Source organism: Lepisosteus platostomus, chromosome 14 (assembly GCF_059453375.1).
Source record: "Lepisosteus platostomus isolate fLepPlt1 chromosome 14, fLepPlt1.hap1, whole genome shotgun sequence".
NCBI classification, from domain to species: Eukaryota; Metazoa; Chordata; class Actinopteri; order Semionotiformes; family Lepisosteidae; genus Lepisosteus; species Lepisosteus platostomus.
In genome coordinates this window covers 40,808,843-40,826,646 of record NC_142624.1, presented here as the reverse complement: position 1 = coordinate 40,826,646, position 17,804 = coordinate 40,808,843, and the positions used below count along the sequence as shown (strand labels likewise).

Here is a 17,804-nt window from a genome sequence, read left to right as displayed (position 1 = left end):
ATGTTATTCCAGTAACTGATGCAAATGATTTATATGGAGTCTACAACTAGAAAGACAAACATAATGAGCACCACTCCCCTTAATTTAGCCCTGGCATTGAACAGATTATGCATTAGATGTATTGGCAACCTCATGCTGCAGGAACACCACAGACATACATTGCAGAGGAGAGACGTGAGTAAAAAAAGAAAGAGAAGCCTGGATGCTCTATTGCAATTTCAAGTTCTAAAATAAGGACAGGCCATTCTCCCTGAAAATATGTTAGAATGCAATGACACTCTGTGTGAAAAATAGAAAATAATTGCCAGTAAATATCTAATGAGAATATAAAAATGAGCATGCCCTGTTTTCTGTGTTCTCCTGATTCCTTCTACTAAATGGCAAATGTTAATTAATTGCACAATTATGAGACCAAAATGCAATATCTAAGAAGTTCTCCAGCATAAATCAAATCATAGATTTTAGATCAAATCATAGAGAGACCAGACTTTTTTGTAGTGAGTGCCAAGGTACAGGAGAGGCAGAATTAAAGCTCTTGGGCAATATACACAGAACAAAGGGGCAGAAATAAAATGAAAAGCTTGATAAAGCCAGGTCTCCCATAGATCTTTCATGCTGTAGAGTGGATAATTTATTATATGGTATCTTCCTTTTCCATTTGACTTTTAAGGATCTAAAATGCAATCTGTCCCAGTAGCCAAAGGGGGAGAAAAAGGATTCGCAGAAACAAAAACAAAAAAAACATGCTCATTCATTTTTATTATGGCACCTTGGGAAATGTGTCCCTCAGTTAAGTGTCTGTCTGTTTAAAAATGTCATTGAAGTTGTTCACTGTCACAGGATGTAAAAAAGAAAATTTCAACACCAACGAATCAAAAGCGCTTGACCAGAGTTACAGTATTACAGTAGGTAGGTTGGATCTCCCCTGTGCATATGATAAGTGATTAATTGATTTTATATGCTGATATATTACAAAAAATGATCAAAAATAGCAGAAGAAACAGGAATACTGTGTAACAATATATTATGTATACGTGTGGGCACATTATGGCTGTCCGGCATAAAACATTGGTTTACCTTCAGGATTCAGATAAGTGAGGGCTTTTCCTTAAGTGCAATTTGTTTTACTTTATTTTAGTTATCTGTGGAAACTGTTGTATAGTAGTACATAGCACATTAGGTGTGTCCTAATGAATAGTTAATTCAGTCGCATTTTACTAATTAACAAGCAGACTCATCATACAAAGGCTTAGTCTTACAAAGACAAAGGAGTTTATCTGAGGGAGTCCATTTAGCAACCTCAGCAAGGAAGTGGTCCAGCTCACCTCGACTGTCTAAGGACAAAATAGTAACTAAAAATACATGACAGACAATGATTTGCAGTTTCAAAGGCCTGAACCTCAGATAAGTGCCTGTAAAGACAAATGTGGACTGAGCTGATTATTGTTTGCTGTTGCAATTTTAATTTGTTTGGTTTAAGCCACAATGTGACTCTTATTCCTAAATAACCTGTTCACACTATAACAGCAAATTCAAATTGAACCCTTAAGTAAACATAAATGCTGTTAACTCTAATGAATAATTCAGCACAATTAAAATTCAGTTAACAATGGAACAAAGTAAAATAGTAAATGGAACAAAGTCAAATCATTAACCCAACAAAGCCTCCAGCTATCAAGCTATTTCTTTAAATTGAATTAACCACAATAAAAATATTTTATTTAATATTTAAGAAATAACATTTATTTTTGACAAAATGTAAAAGCCTCTTTTGTTCTTTTCTAACTTTAATGTTCTAATCAAAGGTTGATCAATATTACTTGTTGCAAATTTGTCACACAAGATACAGTAGTTACATATTATATTAAATACATTGAAAACAAAATTAAAATTCTTATATTTGAATCAGTTTAGAAATCAAAATAATTCTTTATTTTTTCAGAAATCTTAAATAGAATCACTTTTTGAACAGAAGAATGATACCGTCTTTGAACGTAGCCTAAGGAATAGAACATAATTGTTTAAAAGGTGCATCTTGGTAATGTTCTACCATTAAACAAAACCCACATTTTAATTACTGTCATTGCTGGAAATGGACAGAGAAACGTTTTGATTTAATAAAACAATATAATTACATGACAACAGTGCTGTTAAAATCCTGCTTGGTTAACTAAACATTTTCTACAGTTTGTCAGGTAAAAACAAAAACAGCTGGTCATTTTGTACGCTACTATCGAGTAACTGTGGTTAATAGCAGCTAGGAATCAATAGTACTTTTTCAACCAAATATTCAATTTCTTCCATGATTCTTCAAGATAAAATTGATTCAACTAAAAGTATTCAAGACACACAGCACACCTGACAACATGTTAGTTTTGCAAAAGACTCCTCTTTGTAGGCTGCAGAGGTCACTGATATACAGTTTTAGCATGTCTACATACAGTATGTACGTTAGTGGGAAGAATTAGCCTTTGATATAAAATAAGTGGTATAAGGATGTTTTTTAGTTTCAATATACTGTATGTACTGTACCTTTGCTCAATGCAGTCAGTAGAAACAGTCCTACATCAATTTAAATAAAAAGCAATAAAAATACTAAAAAGACAAAAAGTCTTGATGGAGATGAGGAAAATTTCAAGGCTTTTACGGTACTTACAGGACTGTTTAGTACATAATTTTTCTAATATTGCACATGTACAAACAACAGAAGCAGCAAGGTTCTGGTTCCCTAATTCACTGCAGATCTCACTGGTTTTCATCATTTTTAAAGACTTCATGTGGTGATTTTGAATTGTATTGTATTGGACAGTTTCAAGACCTGTTGGCACAGATAATAAATGGGAGTTCTTACCTTAAGCTCAGGAGGGATAAGGATAAGAAAAGCCAATTTCACCCAGCTGTTTTAAATCACAATCATTACCAACATTCTCAATATATCTCTTGCATGCACCTCTTCTCACTTTTTTCTTGCATTTACATGTATAGTGCTCCAAACAGCAAAAAGAAAATGACAGAACAAAATAGTCACATTCTATGTCTTGTATTTGCTTATCACATTATTCGTTTATAGTGGACCACGCTCAAGCCTGCAAAAAACAGAAAGAAGTATATTTTACCCATCTCTTACTTTGTCCTACACATAATTTGACTGGACTGAAATTCATAGTCGTATGTTTTCTTATCACTGCACATGTAATCTGATCGGTATTTTTTATTAAAACTGTAGTATTGATTGATACTAACATTGATTTATTAATTGATTACTGCTATTTTTTGTATTATCATTATATCACTTTTTTATCCTGCAATGTGCCTGTCCTTCCTTTGTAATGCTTCTGCAAAGCTTCAAATTAAGTGAAAGGTACATGAAGGCTGATATTCTCTCACTGTATCAACCCCATTCCAGGGAGGAGGTTTAGAAGATGTTAGTCAAGTTGACCTTGACTAAAGAAACTAGGTGGATGGTTGTATCAAAACCTATAGATCAGGCCTGGAAGAAACTGGACTCATTGAAACCTCTGGGTAGGGGGGTATCCTATCCATACAGGTTCAAGTAAGGGACCTAAGGTCAACATCCCTGAGTCCTGGGGTTGCCTTAGTAATGTCTTTATTTAGCCATAGGCTCCTTTGATGGAGATGAGGAAGGCTAGAGGGGTAATTTTATGAGATGTTGTCTGATGTAATCTAGGAGGGCAGTTGGGATGGCTAAATGATCATTAATTATTGCACTGTGCATTAACCAGATAGAGTTAAAAAGTTACAGTAGAGGTGGGCAATAGTTAGCCAGCCACCCCCATCTGTAAGTGTGTTTAATGTCAGATGCTTGCTCCTACTCTTTGAGATTCCTGTGGTTTATGGGACGTCTGTTGCGCACATCGTGAGTAAACAGAAAATATTAATGTCACTACTGTCTGTGGTTTGATTAATTTTGGGGGCTGCCCTGACAGCTTGTGTCCAACTGTAACATATTCAACATGTGGACCATGCTTCTTATGATCAAATAAAACTAAACATTTAAACAGAAAGAAAAGAAGACTTCTACTGTGTAACTTTTCAAACTACATGAAAAAACAACCTAAGGCAGAAAAAATAAATTTAGAATGATCCTTTTTAAAAATATTCCTGGTCGCTATGGATTTGCAGATCTGCTCGGAGAACTTTTGGACTCAAAAAAGAATCTTCTCAAAATCAGCCAAAATCAGGCTTCCTCCCACATCGTTCTTGCTGCATTTCCCATTACTGCAGTTTCTGACTGGACTCTAGCTAGGTTGCAAAGGAATATCTATAACCACAGCATTCTCTTCTATTTTTCTCTTTACCTCTCTAAGGCCCATAACAAGCAAGCCTATCATCCAACAAACTTCCACCTCCCATGATGATTTCTCCCAGCATGCAGCTAAATACAAATTCTCAAAATGATATTCCCTTACTGCCACTCCCAGGACCTTGCTGTCAACCTTCTTGCCCTGTTTCTGTTTCTCTTAACATACCTTCTTCACAGTCACTGTTATGTGATTATTATCCCTGTTGCTTATGATTGTTTCCATCCATCTTGTATTCCTACTCTTCCTTTTCATTTATTTAGTCTCTGCTTTTTCCTGTGTTTTCTTCTGCTTGTATCGCAGGCATCCAATGTGGACCAATCTAAACATCTTTGGTGTCTTCTGCAACCTGTTGCTCTGGCATCCTACTGTACAGTACCTCTGGTTCAGTCAGCAGGCATCCTACAGCTTTTAATGTCTTCCTTTCCTCCTGCTACTTTTCCAGCATCTAACATGGCTTAAAAAACCTTTGGAGCCTTCGTCACTGGGTTCCTCCTTCTCAGCCCCTGATGCTCCTGAGCCCTGCATCTGTCTTGCGTCCCAACGCCAGTTCAGTCAGGAGCTATAATATTTTAATCCATCCTTTCCCCCTGTTACTGTCTACCCCCAGTGCCCAACAAGGCCCAACACCTTTGGTGCCTTTGGTTTGTTTTTTTCAGCCCCTTCTGATCCTGATGCTATCTCTTTGGCCCCAGGTCTGTCTGGCATCCAACCTATGGCTCAGTCAGCAGGTGTCCTGCGGCTTCTACTGCCTTTTCTTTTTGATGGAATGTCCACTTTCCTTCTGACTCTATTCCTGACACCCAACGTGGTGTAACACCTTTGATGCCTTCAGCCATGGGCTCAGAGCCCCTGCTTCTCCTGAAGAACCCCCCCCCCCCCTTAGGCCTAGGTCTATTCAGCATCATTCATTCATCATTCAGCCTGACACCAGCCTCACTTGGATCAATTTATTCATAGTCCCATAGCCAGCACACCTGGAAGGGACAGTTTAGAGCACTATCTAACCGTGTGCTGAACATTTCATTGTAATCTCAATGTAATCAGCTGACAATTGCTGAACTATGAACTTTTCGTGCACTATACACTCCTTTCAAACTAAAAATAAGCCCAAGTAAATAAATGATCACCAGCAGCTCATAAGAATATAGTAGGCAGAACTAATCTGTAGAATTGAGGTATTATAAATGGAATAAGGTGCGCTTAAGACAAATCTTCCAATTTATCCTCGCTGGCACTTTGAGGTAAGACTTCATCATTACACTGACAATGTCAGGCAAGGGGAGAATCTTGTGATTTGTTTATAAATCACTGAGCAGCAATACAAGGCACTCAGTCATGCTGCCAGGATATTGACCATATTAATTACTTTAAGTATGTCCAGATGAGCATTTAGTTTTAATATAAGGTCATTCTAAAGCCAGGGGTGTTGGTTTCAGCAAATTCTCCTGATTTTGTCACCTAATTAAGTCTATAATCCAATTGCTCCTCTAAACATTTGTCTGTACAATGTGTCTTTTTGCATTTGCCATATTGCTGTTCAGGGCCCTGAAGGATAAATTAACGTAGACTGGAGTACTCAGTGTAGTTCATTTTGGTGACAGTGAATAATACTATCTGTGCTCTCCTCAATTATAGAAGAAGGATGAGAAAAAGAAGAATGGGCTCATTTAAAGCAGGCAATTCCTAAATCATTAATGAATCTGGCAGAAATATTGCTTATAAAAAGACTGAAGGAATTATTCAAGAACTGTATATTTCATTCTGCTATAATGATGTGATGTCCCCACTGATAAGCAACTGACACAATCACATCTTTCTAGGATCAAATCAGCTACAGTACCTTTGCCTGTCACAACTGATGCTGGCACTAAACTGCATAGAAACGTAACTCTTAATGATTAAGAAATATTAAAATATTTTAGCACTGCATTACATAAAATGCTTTAATTACAGTGGCCAATGGCATAACTTAATCATTAATTACTAGTTGCTGTATGACAGGGATGCAAATCAGAGTTGCAACAAAGTAACCAGACAGTCTTGTTATCGGTCATCTGTACAGTCACACAGTAGGTCCTTTTCTTGTAGACCCAGAGACCTGCAATAGGGTGGTGTGGTGGCTCTGTGGCTCAGGATCTGGGCCTGTGGCTAGAAGGTTACCAGTTCAAATCCCGTGGCTGGCAGAGGAATCCTACTCTGTTGGGCCCCTGAGCAAGGCTCCAGGGGTGCTGTACAATGGCTGACCCTGTGCTCTGACCCCAAGCTTCTCTCTCCCTGCCTGTGTGTCTGTGTCTCTCATGGAGAACAAGCTGGGGTATGTGAAAAGACAAATCCCTAATGCAAGAAATTGTATATGGCTGATGAAGTGATCTTATCTTATATGTTAGGATCATATAGGACCATATACTGTAGGTATTTGAGAAAAGTAATATCTGTAAAATAAATTGAACTGTAAGACCATTCTTAACTTGTACAGGAAGATAGTTGACAGCCACTAATGTCCCAGGGCAACATCTCACATCCAGGCGTTTCAAGCCTTTTCTGGTCTTGTATGTAAATTTATAAAAAAAGATAACTTTGTTTTAAGTGCAGTGTCCTCTTAAAATTCAGAATTCTATATTCTATTTATTAAGAAGAAATAATATTAGCTGTGCATTAAGCATTATTGCATATCCGTTGTCAGAACTTCTGAATTATGTCTGAATTAGCTCTGTTTTAGCTGATATGACAAACGTATACTGATTATATTATATTTTATAGCTGTATATTTAAATGATGGCACTGGCACATGATTTTAACTTAATTAGGGCTAAGCTCTGTTACAAGGTAAATTTTTTTTCAGATTAATTCAATGTTACAATTGCAATTACTGAAGTCTTCTTTGCTTCATTTAGAGTCATTAGGTGAACAATAACATTAAAAGGCAAGCTTTTATTTCTGTAGGCTAAAGGATTGAATGTAGACTTTTGCTTCATTCAAATCTCCCATTGCGACAAAGCTAATAAACACTGTTAGAGGTTTCAGTGGTATTTCAGGATGGCTTATAGTTTCACCAATGCTTCCAGAGATATTTCACAGCAGGGATTTGTTGGTCATTACTGATTGATTTGGTAACTTTACTATTTTAATAGTTGAACTGAATTACTGGTGTATAAAGCATATAAGATTTTAACTCCAAGAGAGAAAATCTTATATAGACAATTGATCATAAAGTAAAGTATCTGCAACTCACCCAGATATTTAGATATTTGATATATATATACTGTATAGATCACACCTGAAGAAGGCTCCATGGCCGAAACGTTTTCTTTCATGTTTTTTTCTGCATGGAATAAACCTATTACTTGTTCCTTTGTGGCCTACGCATGCTGACGCAGCTACCCACCTCAAATATTAAGATTATGATTAGAGGTGACTGTAATTTTCTCTTGATGACTGTAAGACAGATGGCATCCTAAACCATCTCAATCTAATTCATTTTAACTCCTTCAGAACTGCATGTAACCCCACAGGATTTTTAAATACAAAGTACTGTACAGTATATGGTACTTGGTCAATTTGTTTCCAAATTTGTCTATGTGCTGTATGTACAGAAGGACTTCTGATTGCTAATGGAATTATTTCTGTCAGTCAACTAATAGATAACACAATGCACTTCCTAAGGAACAAAAATCATAAATAGACTAGAAACATTATTATGGAAAGTGGTCCGTGCTTCAGCAGTGTTGAGGTTATACAGTTTATGCTAAATGTAACTGTTTAATTATGGTGCTTTTAATGTGAATGTATAGAGAATATTATTTTCTTATCATGTAATACAATTGTTTATTGCCACAAAGAGCTGCTAGAGCTGCTAGAAGTTAGCTGTGTTGCCTGTGATTATCACCACACACACCTGTAATACTTGCCTGTATTCCAAAATTGTACAGTATTTGTATTCTATTGGAAAGTTATTAAAGTTATCAACAATCGTATAGCTATTTAGCCAATAACTAACCCTGACACCCAAAATCACAAAGCCAATATCTCAACACTGGTATCAAGATGTATTCGTTTTATTCATTTGATCATCATTCAATCTTATTTTATTAACCATATTGATTTTCCTAAATGAGAATTTATATTTTGGAAGTCTAAAGAACATCTTTTCATTGTACTGTTGACAGACGGGTTATTTTCCACGACTCAACAAAGATGAAATTTCAGTTAAACAAGATGATGAAGACATTGTGCATGTAGAAAAAAGAGAGGACACATTGTTTTTGCAATTGACTTCCTGTTGAGCTAATCCTATTAAATCCATCCTAATTTTTTCACTCTGTCAACCTGGCCTCAGACAGGCTTAGTGTCATTCAGCCCTGAAAGATTCAATGCTTCAGGAATATGCATTTATGACACCAGCACTAATGTGGTCTTACCTCTCTTTGATTGAGTACTTTTCATCTCTGCTCTGTCACACTGGCCTATGTGCCAACACTAAGACAAAAATGCAATATCTGAAAATGTACATGTCGGCTTTGGAATATAGGAATTAATCTCATATGGCAACCACTGAAGGTCATGGCAAAATTACTACAGGTTTGATTTACAGAAAGTGTGGTAAGAATACTATTTTTAATCACTCTTTCCCAGAAATTTCTACTTTTAACTCATAACACATTTGTTTTATATCAAATGGACAGAAATGTTGACACAGTGTGAAAGGTGTGTTCTGCTTGTGTTAGTCTTGTCTTGTTTATGGAGTGTTAATTACACTAAAGCACTGTTAAAGTCTTAACATTCTTACAGATATCTTCGATTTATCGCTATTGCATTTGCAGCGCTGAATCTGTGGATTCATTCAGCAGTATGGTCTAACAAAACTCTTTGAAAGAGAATATACACATATAATAATAGATGCCTTAGTGAAGATTGACCACATTTATTTGTAATCTATTTTAGAATATGCTTATCAAACATTAAATAACAAGAGATTATTTCTCTTGAGAAGATTGAGGGAAGCCAACACCTCCTAGAGCTGGACTACAAAGTCAGTGGTAGAGTGTGCTCTCTTCATTTCTCCATCTGTACCAGGCTCTCGAGGATTATAAACATGGGCAACAAAATGATTGTTCAGAGTCAGAACAAGCAGAACCATGTGTGTACTAGGAGTGCAATGTTAATAGTAAGGATGCCTCACACTTCAAACTTGAAAAAAAATCCATCTGGTCGACTCTGTTTTAGAGTGCCAAAGGCTACAAAAAAGATTTTAAAGAAGTAATTCATTCTGAGTGCCATTACTCTTTTAAAATCTGGTGGCTGAACTCATACAGAGCATTGTATTGTTAACATATACAGTACATATTCTGTATCAAACATATTTATTTGCTTGTCTGCATATGACATTATTTACATATCTGCATTGAGCATATATGTATGTCATACTTGAATTTATGTTTTTTTGTCCTGTATTGAATTGCATTGTACTGTTATTAATTGAACAGATCTTGTAAAATCCATTGGAAGTTTTGTCTGCTCTGCACTACACTGTTTTTATTGTGATCTCAGTAAGGCCAAAGGTAAATGTCCGTAATGGACAATAATGTAGTTTCTGAATATCTTCCTCATTTATATGTGTTGATACTGTAGTTATGTGTAGGTACTTTTTTTTCATTTCAATATTGATCGCTGGAAAACGTGTGAAAAAGGTACAATGACAAAGTTTTATTTAAATCCCAGGCTGGTTTAAAACAATGCTTAAAACGCTAATGATTCTGAATTAGACTTGCCGTACATCAAGATTGTTGGCAAGTAAATGCAGAGAGGAACATTAAACTCTTGAGCCATGGTGTGCAAGGATGCCCGACTGCATATATGAGGATGTGGAAGTACAATTGCTTTGTTAATATTAATTATGTAGAACATAACCGTGGGCAGTGCCTGGGCACGCTGGGCTTCAGTGTAGTGGCTGTATCCGCCTGCTCACCTGCTGGGTCACTGCACTGGTGAACCTAAACAGCAGGTCTGCTTTCAATCAGCTCTATTGCATGCAAAACTGCCCTTAATGACAGCTACTAATCATCGTTTATGAAATAAACATCAAGGGCACATCTCATATGCCCCTTTCAATGAATCAACAGTGATATAAACCCCTTGCACCTTCTAAATATATCTGAAATTAATGCATATCATTACCAACTTAGTGCAGTCCACTCGTCCTTCACACCAAACTGGGGATTTGCCATATTGGTGATCTCTCTGTAAATTCTGTTTTCTCTGTGTATTTTCTTTCTTAGCATGATTGCACTGTCATGGGGTGGATAAAAGAACACAATTAAAATAACGAGAAAAATGCTCTTTATTATGTGACTCAACTGCAGAAAGGTATGCAGTAACAATGGGACGCCACTGGAGTGCATCAAAAACGACCTCAAAAGACTGTTCTTAGGGGGTTAGATTTATCTCTGTATAAATGTATGTGAGTTTGTTCATTGTCAGTTGAGAAGGTGCCGGTATTGTAGTGTTTGGGCTTGAGGAAACAGTGCAGTAGTACAAACCTGCAGCCAGGGAAGGGTCAATGTAAACGAGCAAGGTTAGGGCTTCAGGAAAGCTTGCTCTGAAGTCTCTGCAGCATGAAAACAGCCAGGGTCCCTCAGAGCTGGGTTTTATCATTAGTGGGAGAACTGGTTAATGTGTGAAGGTTTTCTGTGTCCCACATCTAGAAGCACAGATGTTTATGAATTGCAGACACAGGTGAAAAAAAGATCTTAGGCCAACACAAAAAATAGCATTGCAATGAAAGCCACAACAACTGAAAGGGTTTTCTAATCCAACAGTAGAAGAAGAGTAGATGATGAAGTGTCACAGAGCTCATAATGTTCTTCTAGATGATGACAGAAATGGTTGATGAATTACTTGTAAGTGAATATTTTACTCAGGTATTTACCATGGAAGAAATAAAAAATTGCTCAGTCTGAGGAGGGAGAAATTTCCTAAAATTAATGAATAATTATTATTAAGCCTTGGAAGGACCGAAGTGTTGCATGTCCTAGAAGCCTGTAAAATAAATCTACAGAGCCTGATATACAGTATGTATACAAACGAGCTGGTTTTCTTTCCTGAATCTGAAATTCCTTTATTTCTGTATACTTCGAACTTTGTTAAAATCACTTGAAAAGGTGTATCGTGGGCTCTTGATCAAAGGTGGTCTGTTGCACATGCTTGTCACTGACCTCTGATGAGGACATCCGTCCTAGGAGGTCCTAAACTCTCGTTATTTTTTACCTGTTTCATTCTTTACATTCTGGATATGGAAACGGAGGATATTGTATGATTGCTTTTATATTCTATTGCTACTTTATGGTAAATATACATTCGCATATTAGCTCTTATTTGTATTTGTATACTTATTGTGGATCCACAGTGTTGTCCTTGTCTTCTGTTCTGTATGTTCCACCAGACTCGCTTCTGGTTTAAATGGGATTTTCCATGTCCATCAAGAGGGAATGGGGGTGGAGCTTTGTTTTCAAACTGATATTTTAAGGTGTAGCAGTCAGTCTAGTGTTGGCTGTGAATGTATGTGTTACACAACTTGATTTATTGTTGACATGATATACTTAATATGCCTACAGAAGGTTCTCTGGAGAAACTGCAGTTTTGTTAAATGTTCATGTTTCTCTTTTGTAAATGCCCTTCTTTTACAAGAGCACTTACATAAATAGTCATGATAATGAATTTTGTGTTTTGCCTATTTTTATGACTTCTGGTGCGACCCCTAGACTTACTGCAAGTTGCTTTACTCAGTCTCATCTGACCGTTAACAAGTGTTCCAAAACTCCCCTAGATTAACTTTGTCCTTTCAAATAAGCTCTGAAGCATGGTGGGTGTAGTGTCATGCCATAGTCATGGGCACATCTGGAACTCTGTAACTCATCTTTATTGATAATTTAACCGATTAGAGAAGTAGCACAGTGAATGCTGAAGTTTACAGAAACACTTTGTCTGCTAATATAGAACAAAATAGTTCTGTAGCACTTTATCTTGTAACATGACAATGACAGAAACATACAGCCAGTGCAAACAAGGAGTTCTTCAGGTGAAAATGCAACGTCAGTGTCTGTATTTAAATCTGTATGTAAGTCCAATTATTGGTGCATTTTACAAGCTGATGACCAAAAATAACTCATAACACTCTAAGAATAGTCAAAAACTGACTGTAGCATACTGTAGGGTAGCAAAACATCTCCAATGGTTATTTAAACTCTTTCATGAACTCAATGGTTCACAGACTTCATAACTCAACTAAACGTTGTTCCTTATAAGACATACATAGATATCTTTGATCCTGGAAGATTGTAGGATATTTCATTTTCTCTGTATAAAACTTCATGAACAATTTTCTTTAGACATTTAATTCCAAAACCTGGTGTACCGTTTTAGCATTTTTTTTCTTTATCTGAATTCTGACGTGTTGTGTATACTCAGTGATAGGAATGCTGCATCATCACAGCACAAGTAACACCTTCCCTAGTGAGGGAGCTGTAAATCTATCATCCTGGATGGTTATTAGATTTATGTTGAATCTCCAGTCTCCAGCTGTGCATCTCTTGGCTATAAAGGTTTATTTTTTGAGTGCAATGAAAAGGCCAATTGTCATCCTATCTTCTGTGTAAAAAATGGTTGTCTGTTTTTTTAAAGCAATTTACCATTTACTTTAGTATATAATTAACTTATAGTGAAAATGCACCTGGTCAACATGCAATAACATATTGTAAATATACTGTACAATATACTCTAAATAATGTGTAAAACTCATTATTGCCACCCTATATCTGCATATGATACGCTTAATCGTCGCTAATACTCTAATTCTTAGGCTCCAAGGCCAAAACCTTGTGTTTTCTCTCATCTCTTTTCAGCAATGAATAAACGATTACTTGTTCCTTTGCAGCCTACACATGCTGACACCGCTACCCACCTGAACCTATAACAGTTTACGTTAATATCTTGGAAAAGAAAATTTGAATTCCAACATACCCAGGGCTTAAAACACCATAGAGCGTGTAAATTAAGTTTAAAATAATACTTGATGTACAGTATTTGGATTTGCAGGTTAATTTTTAGCATGTATGGTGTTTTTAAAATTCTTTCACAGTACTCACTTGTTTTAAGCACTCTGAAGCAATGCCAGCGGTATGCTTAAACATGCCTTCATGTACTTTAATTATATGTGCATTTGTTAAAAAATGTCTTAATAAATCTATATTTTTTCACAAGAAGGCAGTTAACATGATCACTTCTGTAAGTCAAAAAACAGTCAGACCATAGTTTCAAGACATCCGATAAAATCCAGAATGCTTAAATGTAAATATTTATCAATCACTTCATTTAAATACATAAGTATGAACAATATCATGTTTATAAAGTATTCCAGCAGTTCATTTTCACAAACGTGGAAAACAAGTATAATGTCTAAAACAAAATATTTTGTATAAATACTTTACCTTAAGTGTGTAGAGACACAGAGAACAAGCAGAATTACATGAATAGCATAGGAATTTAATTCAGTGAAGGCCACTGGAAGGTCATAGAAAATTGGCACATCCTTTATAAAACCAGAAGTCTCTCACCCTCTTAGGTTATTATGATACAGGGGTACAAGACTAACTGTTCCACTGCGTATAGTACAAATATTTCAAATGAACAATAAACATAAAAAGCCCTTTTCATTTACGACTGACTGCCGTTTGTTTTATAGTATGAAAAGAGAGACATATACTTGACTAGAAGAACAATTAAAGTTATTTGAAATGACAATGCATTTACGGTTTTATTGATGATTTTGGGGACATTAATTGACTTTTCTCCTATCTCTCTATAGACATATATATATAAGTGCTGCCCCCTTGTGTTGTGAAAAGCAGAACTCGCTAATGAAGGGAAAAATAGAAGACAAAACAGGCCGCTTAACAAATAAAAACACAATGGAACAAATTAGATATGTAAATCCCACATTGTAATATTTAGTACATTTGCAGAATGGCATTATAATCAGACAATTATATTTTGTACTCTGTAGGTTCTATAAAAAAGAAGTTACAAAGATTTAAATTTGGCCTGCTACTTGCTTACAGTTCATACATGGGTCCCTAAAGCATACAGGGACACAAAAATCATAATTAGCAATCTAAATAAAACAAGGTCATTTTAAAAAGTAGTTTCTGTGTGTGGCCTATATATAGGTGCACAGTATGTAGGTAAAACAGCAGTTACTGCAGATCAAATACAATTGGAATGCCTTTCTGGATAAGACTTACTAGTGATCCAAGCTCCTTTGTGTCCAATAGCAACACCTGGATTTGTGGTCTTTCAATAAACTAGCAAAGGATCCTATATTTAGATTTACTAGACATCCTGTTAAACCTTTCTGTAGTTTAAATGTATCCATTTTTGTACAGTCTGTAATCTATCTAAACGATCCGAATATCAGAGAATAGTTCATTGCCATTGCAGCCTTTTAGAAAAGCATGTATGCTTATGAAACTAACATGTTAATAAAGATTATTTTCTTCTCTCTCCCCCAGTTTGCTTAGCCTTGTAACAATTTTGCTAGAAAAAAGGGGTTATACTGGGGCTGGCTATCCAATAGTCTGTCTGAAAAATTTACAAGGGATTTTATCACTCCAAAGCATCCCTCATGTTTGTAAACTTCACAGTATAGTTTTATAAATTGTGTGAGGGGCAGCTGTATGATATTCAGATATCAAAAGTGTTTTGAAATCCAAGTATTGATTAATGACATCAGAATTAAATTAAATAGGCATTGATATGGGTATACTGTATATATTAAAAAATATGTAATGTATCTGAAAGGAAGTATTAACAAGAATGTATACACATGAACAATCTGATATTTACTGTAGTTTTCATAAATAAAGAGGGGAAAAAAGCTGCCACAAACCTGGATAGTATTATGTTTTCATAAAAGTTATATTTTCTGAAAAATAAAAATGTAGTTACAAACAAACAATAGAAGAAAACACAATCAGGAAACCGTATACATTATTTGAGTGGTGACTGCCATAACATCACAGAGAGAAAAAACTCCAAAAAGCAAAATTCCATCATAAAGTTTCTTTGCTGGAAGTGAAGAAACAAAGTGACAAAGGCAACCAAAATGCACATAATGTAGAAAAGTATAAACTAAAAGGAAACTCCTGATGAACATATTATGCTTGGGCTTAATAAGGCTAAATAAAAAGCATGTCTTTTTACATTTAAGACATGGCTTGGTATTGATACTGTATACTGAAAAAGCAACATATATTTCAAAATAATATATATATTACACCATCCTGACGGATCATCAATTAATTGTGTTAATGGTGTTTGCAAATCAGCAGCTTTGTTTTATATTATATAGTGCAGTTTGATATTATTCATAAAAAACGTACAAATGGTTAATTCAATAGTTTTCAGCACGAAAATGAAACAAAGGGGTAATGCTGATGGGGAAAAAAACAGAAAAGATTATCAGAACCTGATAAGAACATAGAAAAGTTTTTTTCCTCTTTTAGTTTTTTTTTACATTTCTACAGATTGTATAAAAGAAGGGGGGTGAGATCAGGCTATGCCGCTGTTTCCCGTATAGCGCCCTCTAGCTTCTTTGGGAGGAGCTCTCTTCTCTCGTCGATGCTGAGCACTGGTTTCCGACAGTTTGGCCCATCAAGGTACAGATTTGAGTACATTGGGTTGGAGTAGTTCGTAGGCTGCAACAGCACAATTCCCAGGTTAGCGCAAAACAAAAAGATTTCCAAAATCTTAAATGAATTAAGAGAATTAACATTCTTATGAAATGTTTAACTTTACATTTTTGGTAACATCAACTCATGCACACAAAGTAAATACTTTATTACAATTCATCGCCAGTATTTTTACAAGATGTGAGAAGAACTTCATCATCCGCAAAGGTAATCACACACCCTCTAAACAAGCAGAGGTAACTATATTACAGGCCCAATGAGTGATCACAGCTGTTATTTATGACACTGGTAATGATTGCTGATTAATAAAGCTCCTCAAAAGCAATTCTCTTTGTCTGTGATGTTTGTTCATATGCTTCTAAAAATGTATGACAAATGTGGGTAGCATAGAGAAAATATTGTAATGCAGTTTTAAGAAAATAAAATTCCAGCCGTGTCTAATCTTCCTGCAGGTGCACCTCATGATGGTCGCCTCTCCACACTGGCTGGACAAATTGGTGAATCAGGGCACAACAGTGAAATCGAATCCTGCGCTGTATTACTAGCAAAATGTCCTACCAAATAAGGCACTTCCTCACATTAACTTTTAATACAGGTTTGTACATGTTACCCTGACACGATGAAAATTGCATCTGTAACCCATACTGCCTTTACTTTTCCTCATTGCATTGGTCAAATATGAAATCACAAAGTGCATGTGAGATTCACACATACAGTATAATGGTCACTGATGCCCACTCAGTGCTATAGTAGCTCACTCTCTGAGCTTCCAAAGGACAATTACCTAAAACACAGAGTAAAGGATCAACTCTCAAACTTAACAATAAAATTGAAAGAATCAGTTACAGTCTTCTATTCATACCTAGAAATTGAAATATTTCCTTCAACACCCACCCCAGTGTTAGACAAATGCTGATAAAATCTCTCAAAAGTCTCTCCTTAGCGATCAGTCACTTGCAATGTCCAATCACTATTGCTTTACAACAGCTAACGGTTTTAAATCTAAACTAACACACTTCATTACCTCTGTGGTATTATAAATTGCAAGGCTTTGATTTATAGATAATATAAGTCTCCCAGCTGCTTTCAAGAGATTGAATGCAGAGTGAACTTGGGGCAACATTCATTACCTGTCTTTTGGTATACTAGGTATAGGCAGTGCCTACTCATTCCTCATAAAAGAAGTTAATTTTGTTTTTAATTAATTAGAGCATTTTCAAAAAAATATTATACACTGCAGATATGTCATGCATTTTGCCACAAGTCTCATCAGGTAAAGCAGACTGCCAAGGGACAAACAGAAGGATCAAGCATTCAGAAACACTGTGACATTCTGTTAGACCACATGTAAATAAACACAGGGCAACCATAAAACATGCCAGAGAACCCTCAAACTATGCTCACTGTACACTTAATATGTCTCAGTTGCACCATTAGCACAATGTTTTAGTAGAACGTATTTTCTATAATAAGTGTAATGCTCGAGTTATGTACTGAGAGATATGTACTGCCCCTTGGTTAATAGAAACTGCAGTAAATTATTTTACTTACACAAGCTTTGACTAAGAAAAAAAATAATTCACTGATGTAGAAACTACATTACAATTAATTATTCTACTGAATATATTTACAAGTACTTTGTTTGGAAGTAACAGATAATGCATTAATGGAAATGTCAGCCAATCGGAATGGAGGAATCTTAGATTTAATTATAAATTTAATCAGCAATAAAAATACA

General features: G+C 35.8%; 1 protein-coding gene across 3 annotated transcripts in view; it reads right to left on the bottom strand.

Moving 5' to 3' along the window:
* Window positions 1-13,661: 13,661 nt before the first annotated feature.
* LOC148649503 (low-density lipoprotein receptor-related protein 1B-like) overlaps window positions 13,662-17,804 on the bottom strand; it is a 469,917-nt gene continuing 465,774 nt past the window's right edge. For all 3 annotated transcript variants that reach the window (XM_088606292.1, XM_088606294.1, XM_088606295.1), the window contains one exon: window positions 13,662-16,072. In XM_088606292.1, the coding sequence (XP_088462418.1) occupies window positions 15,932-16,072 (141 nt within the window). In that variant the 3' untranslated portion in view covers window positions 13,662-15,931. The remainder of the gene's footprint in view (window positions 16,073-17,804) is intronic.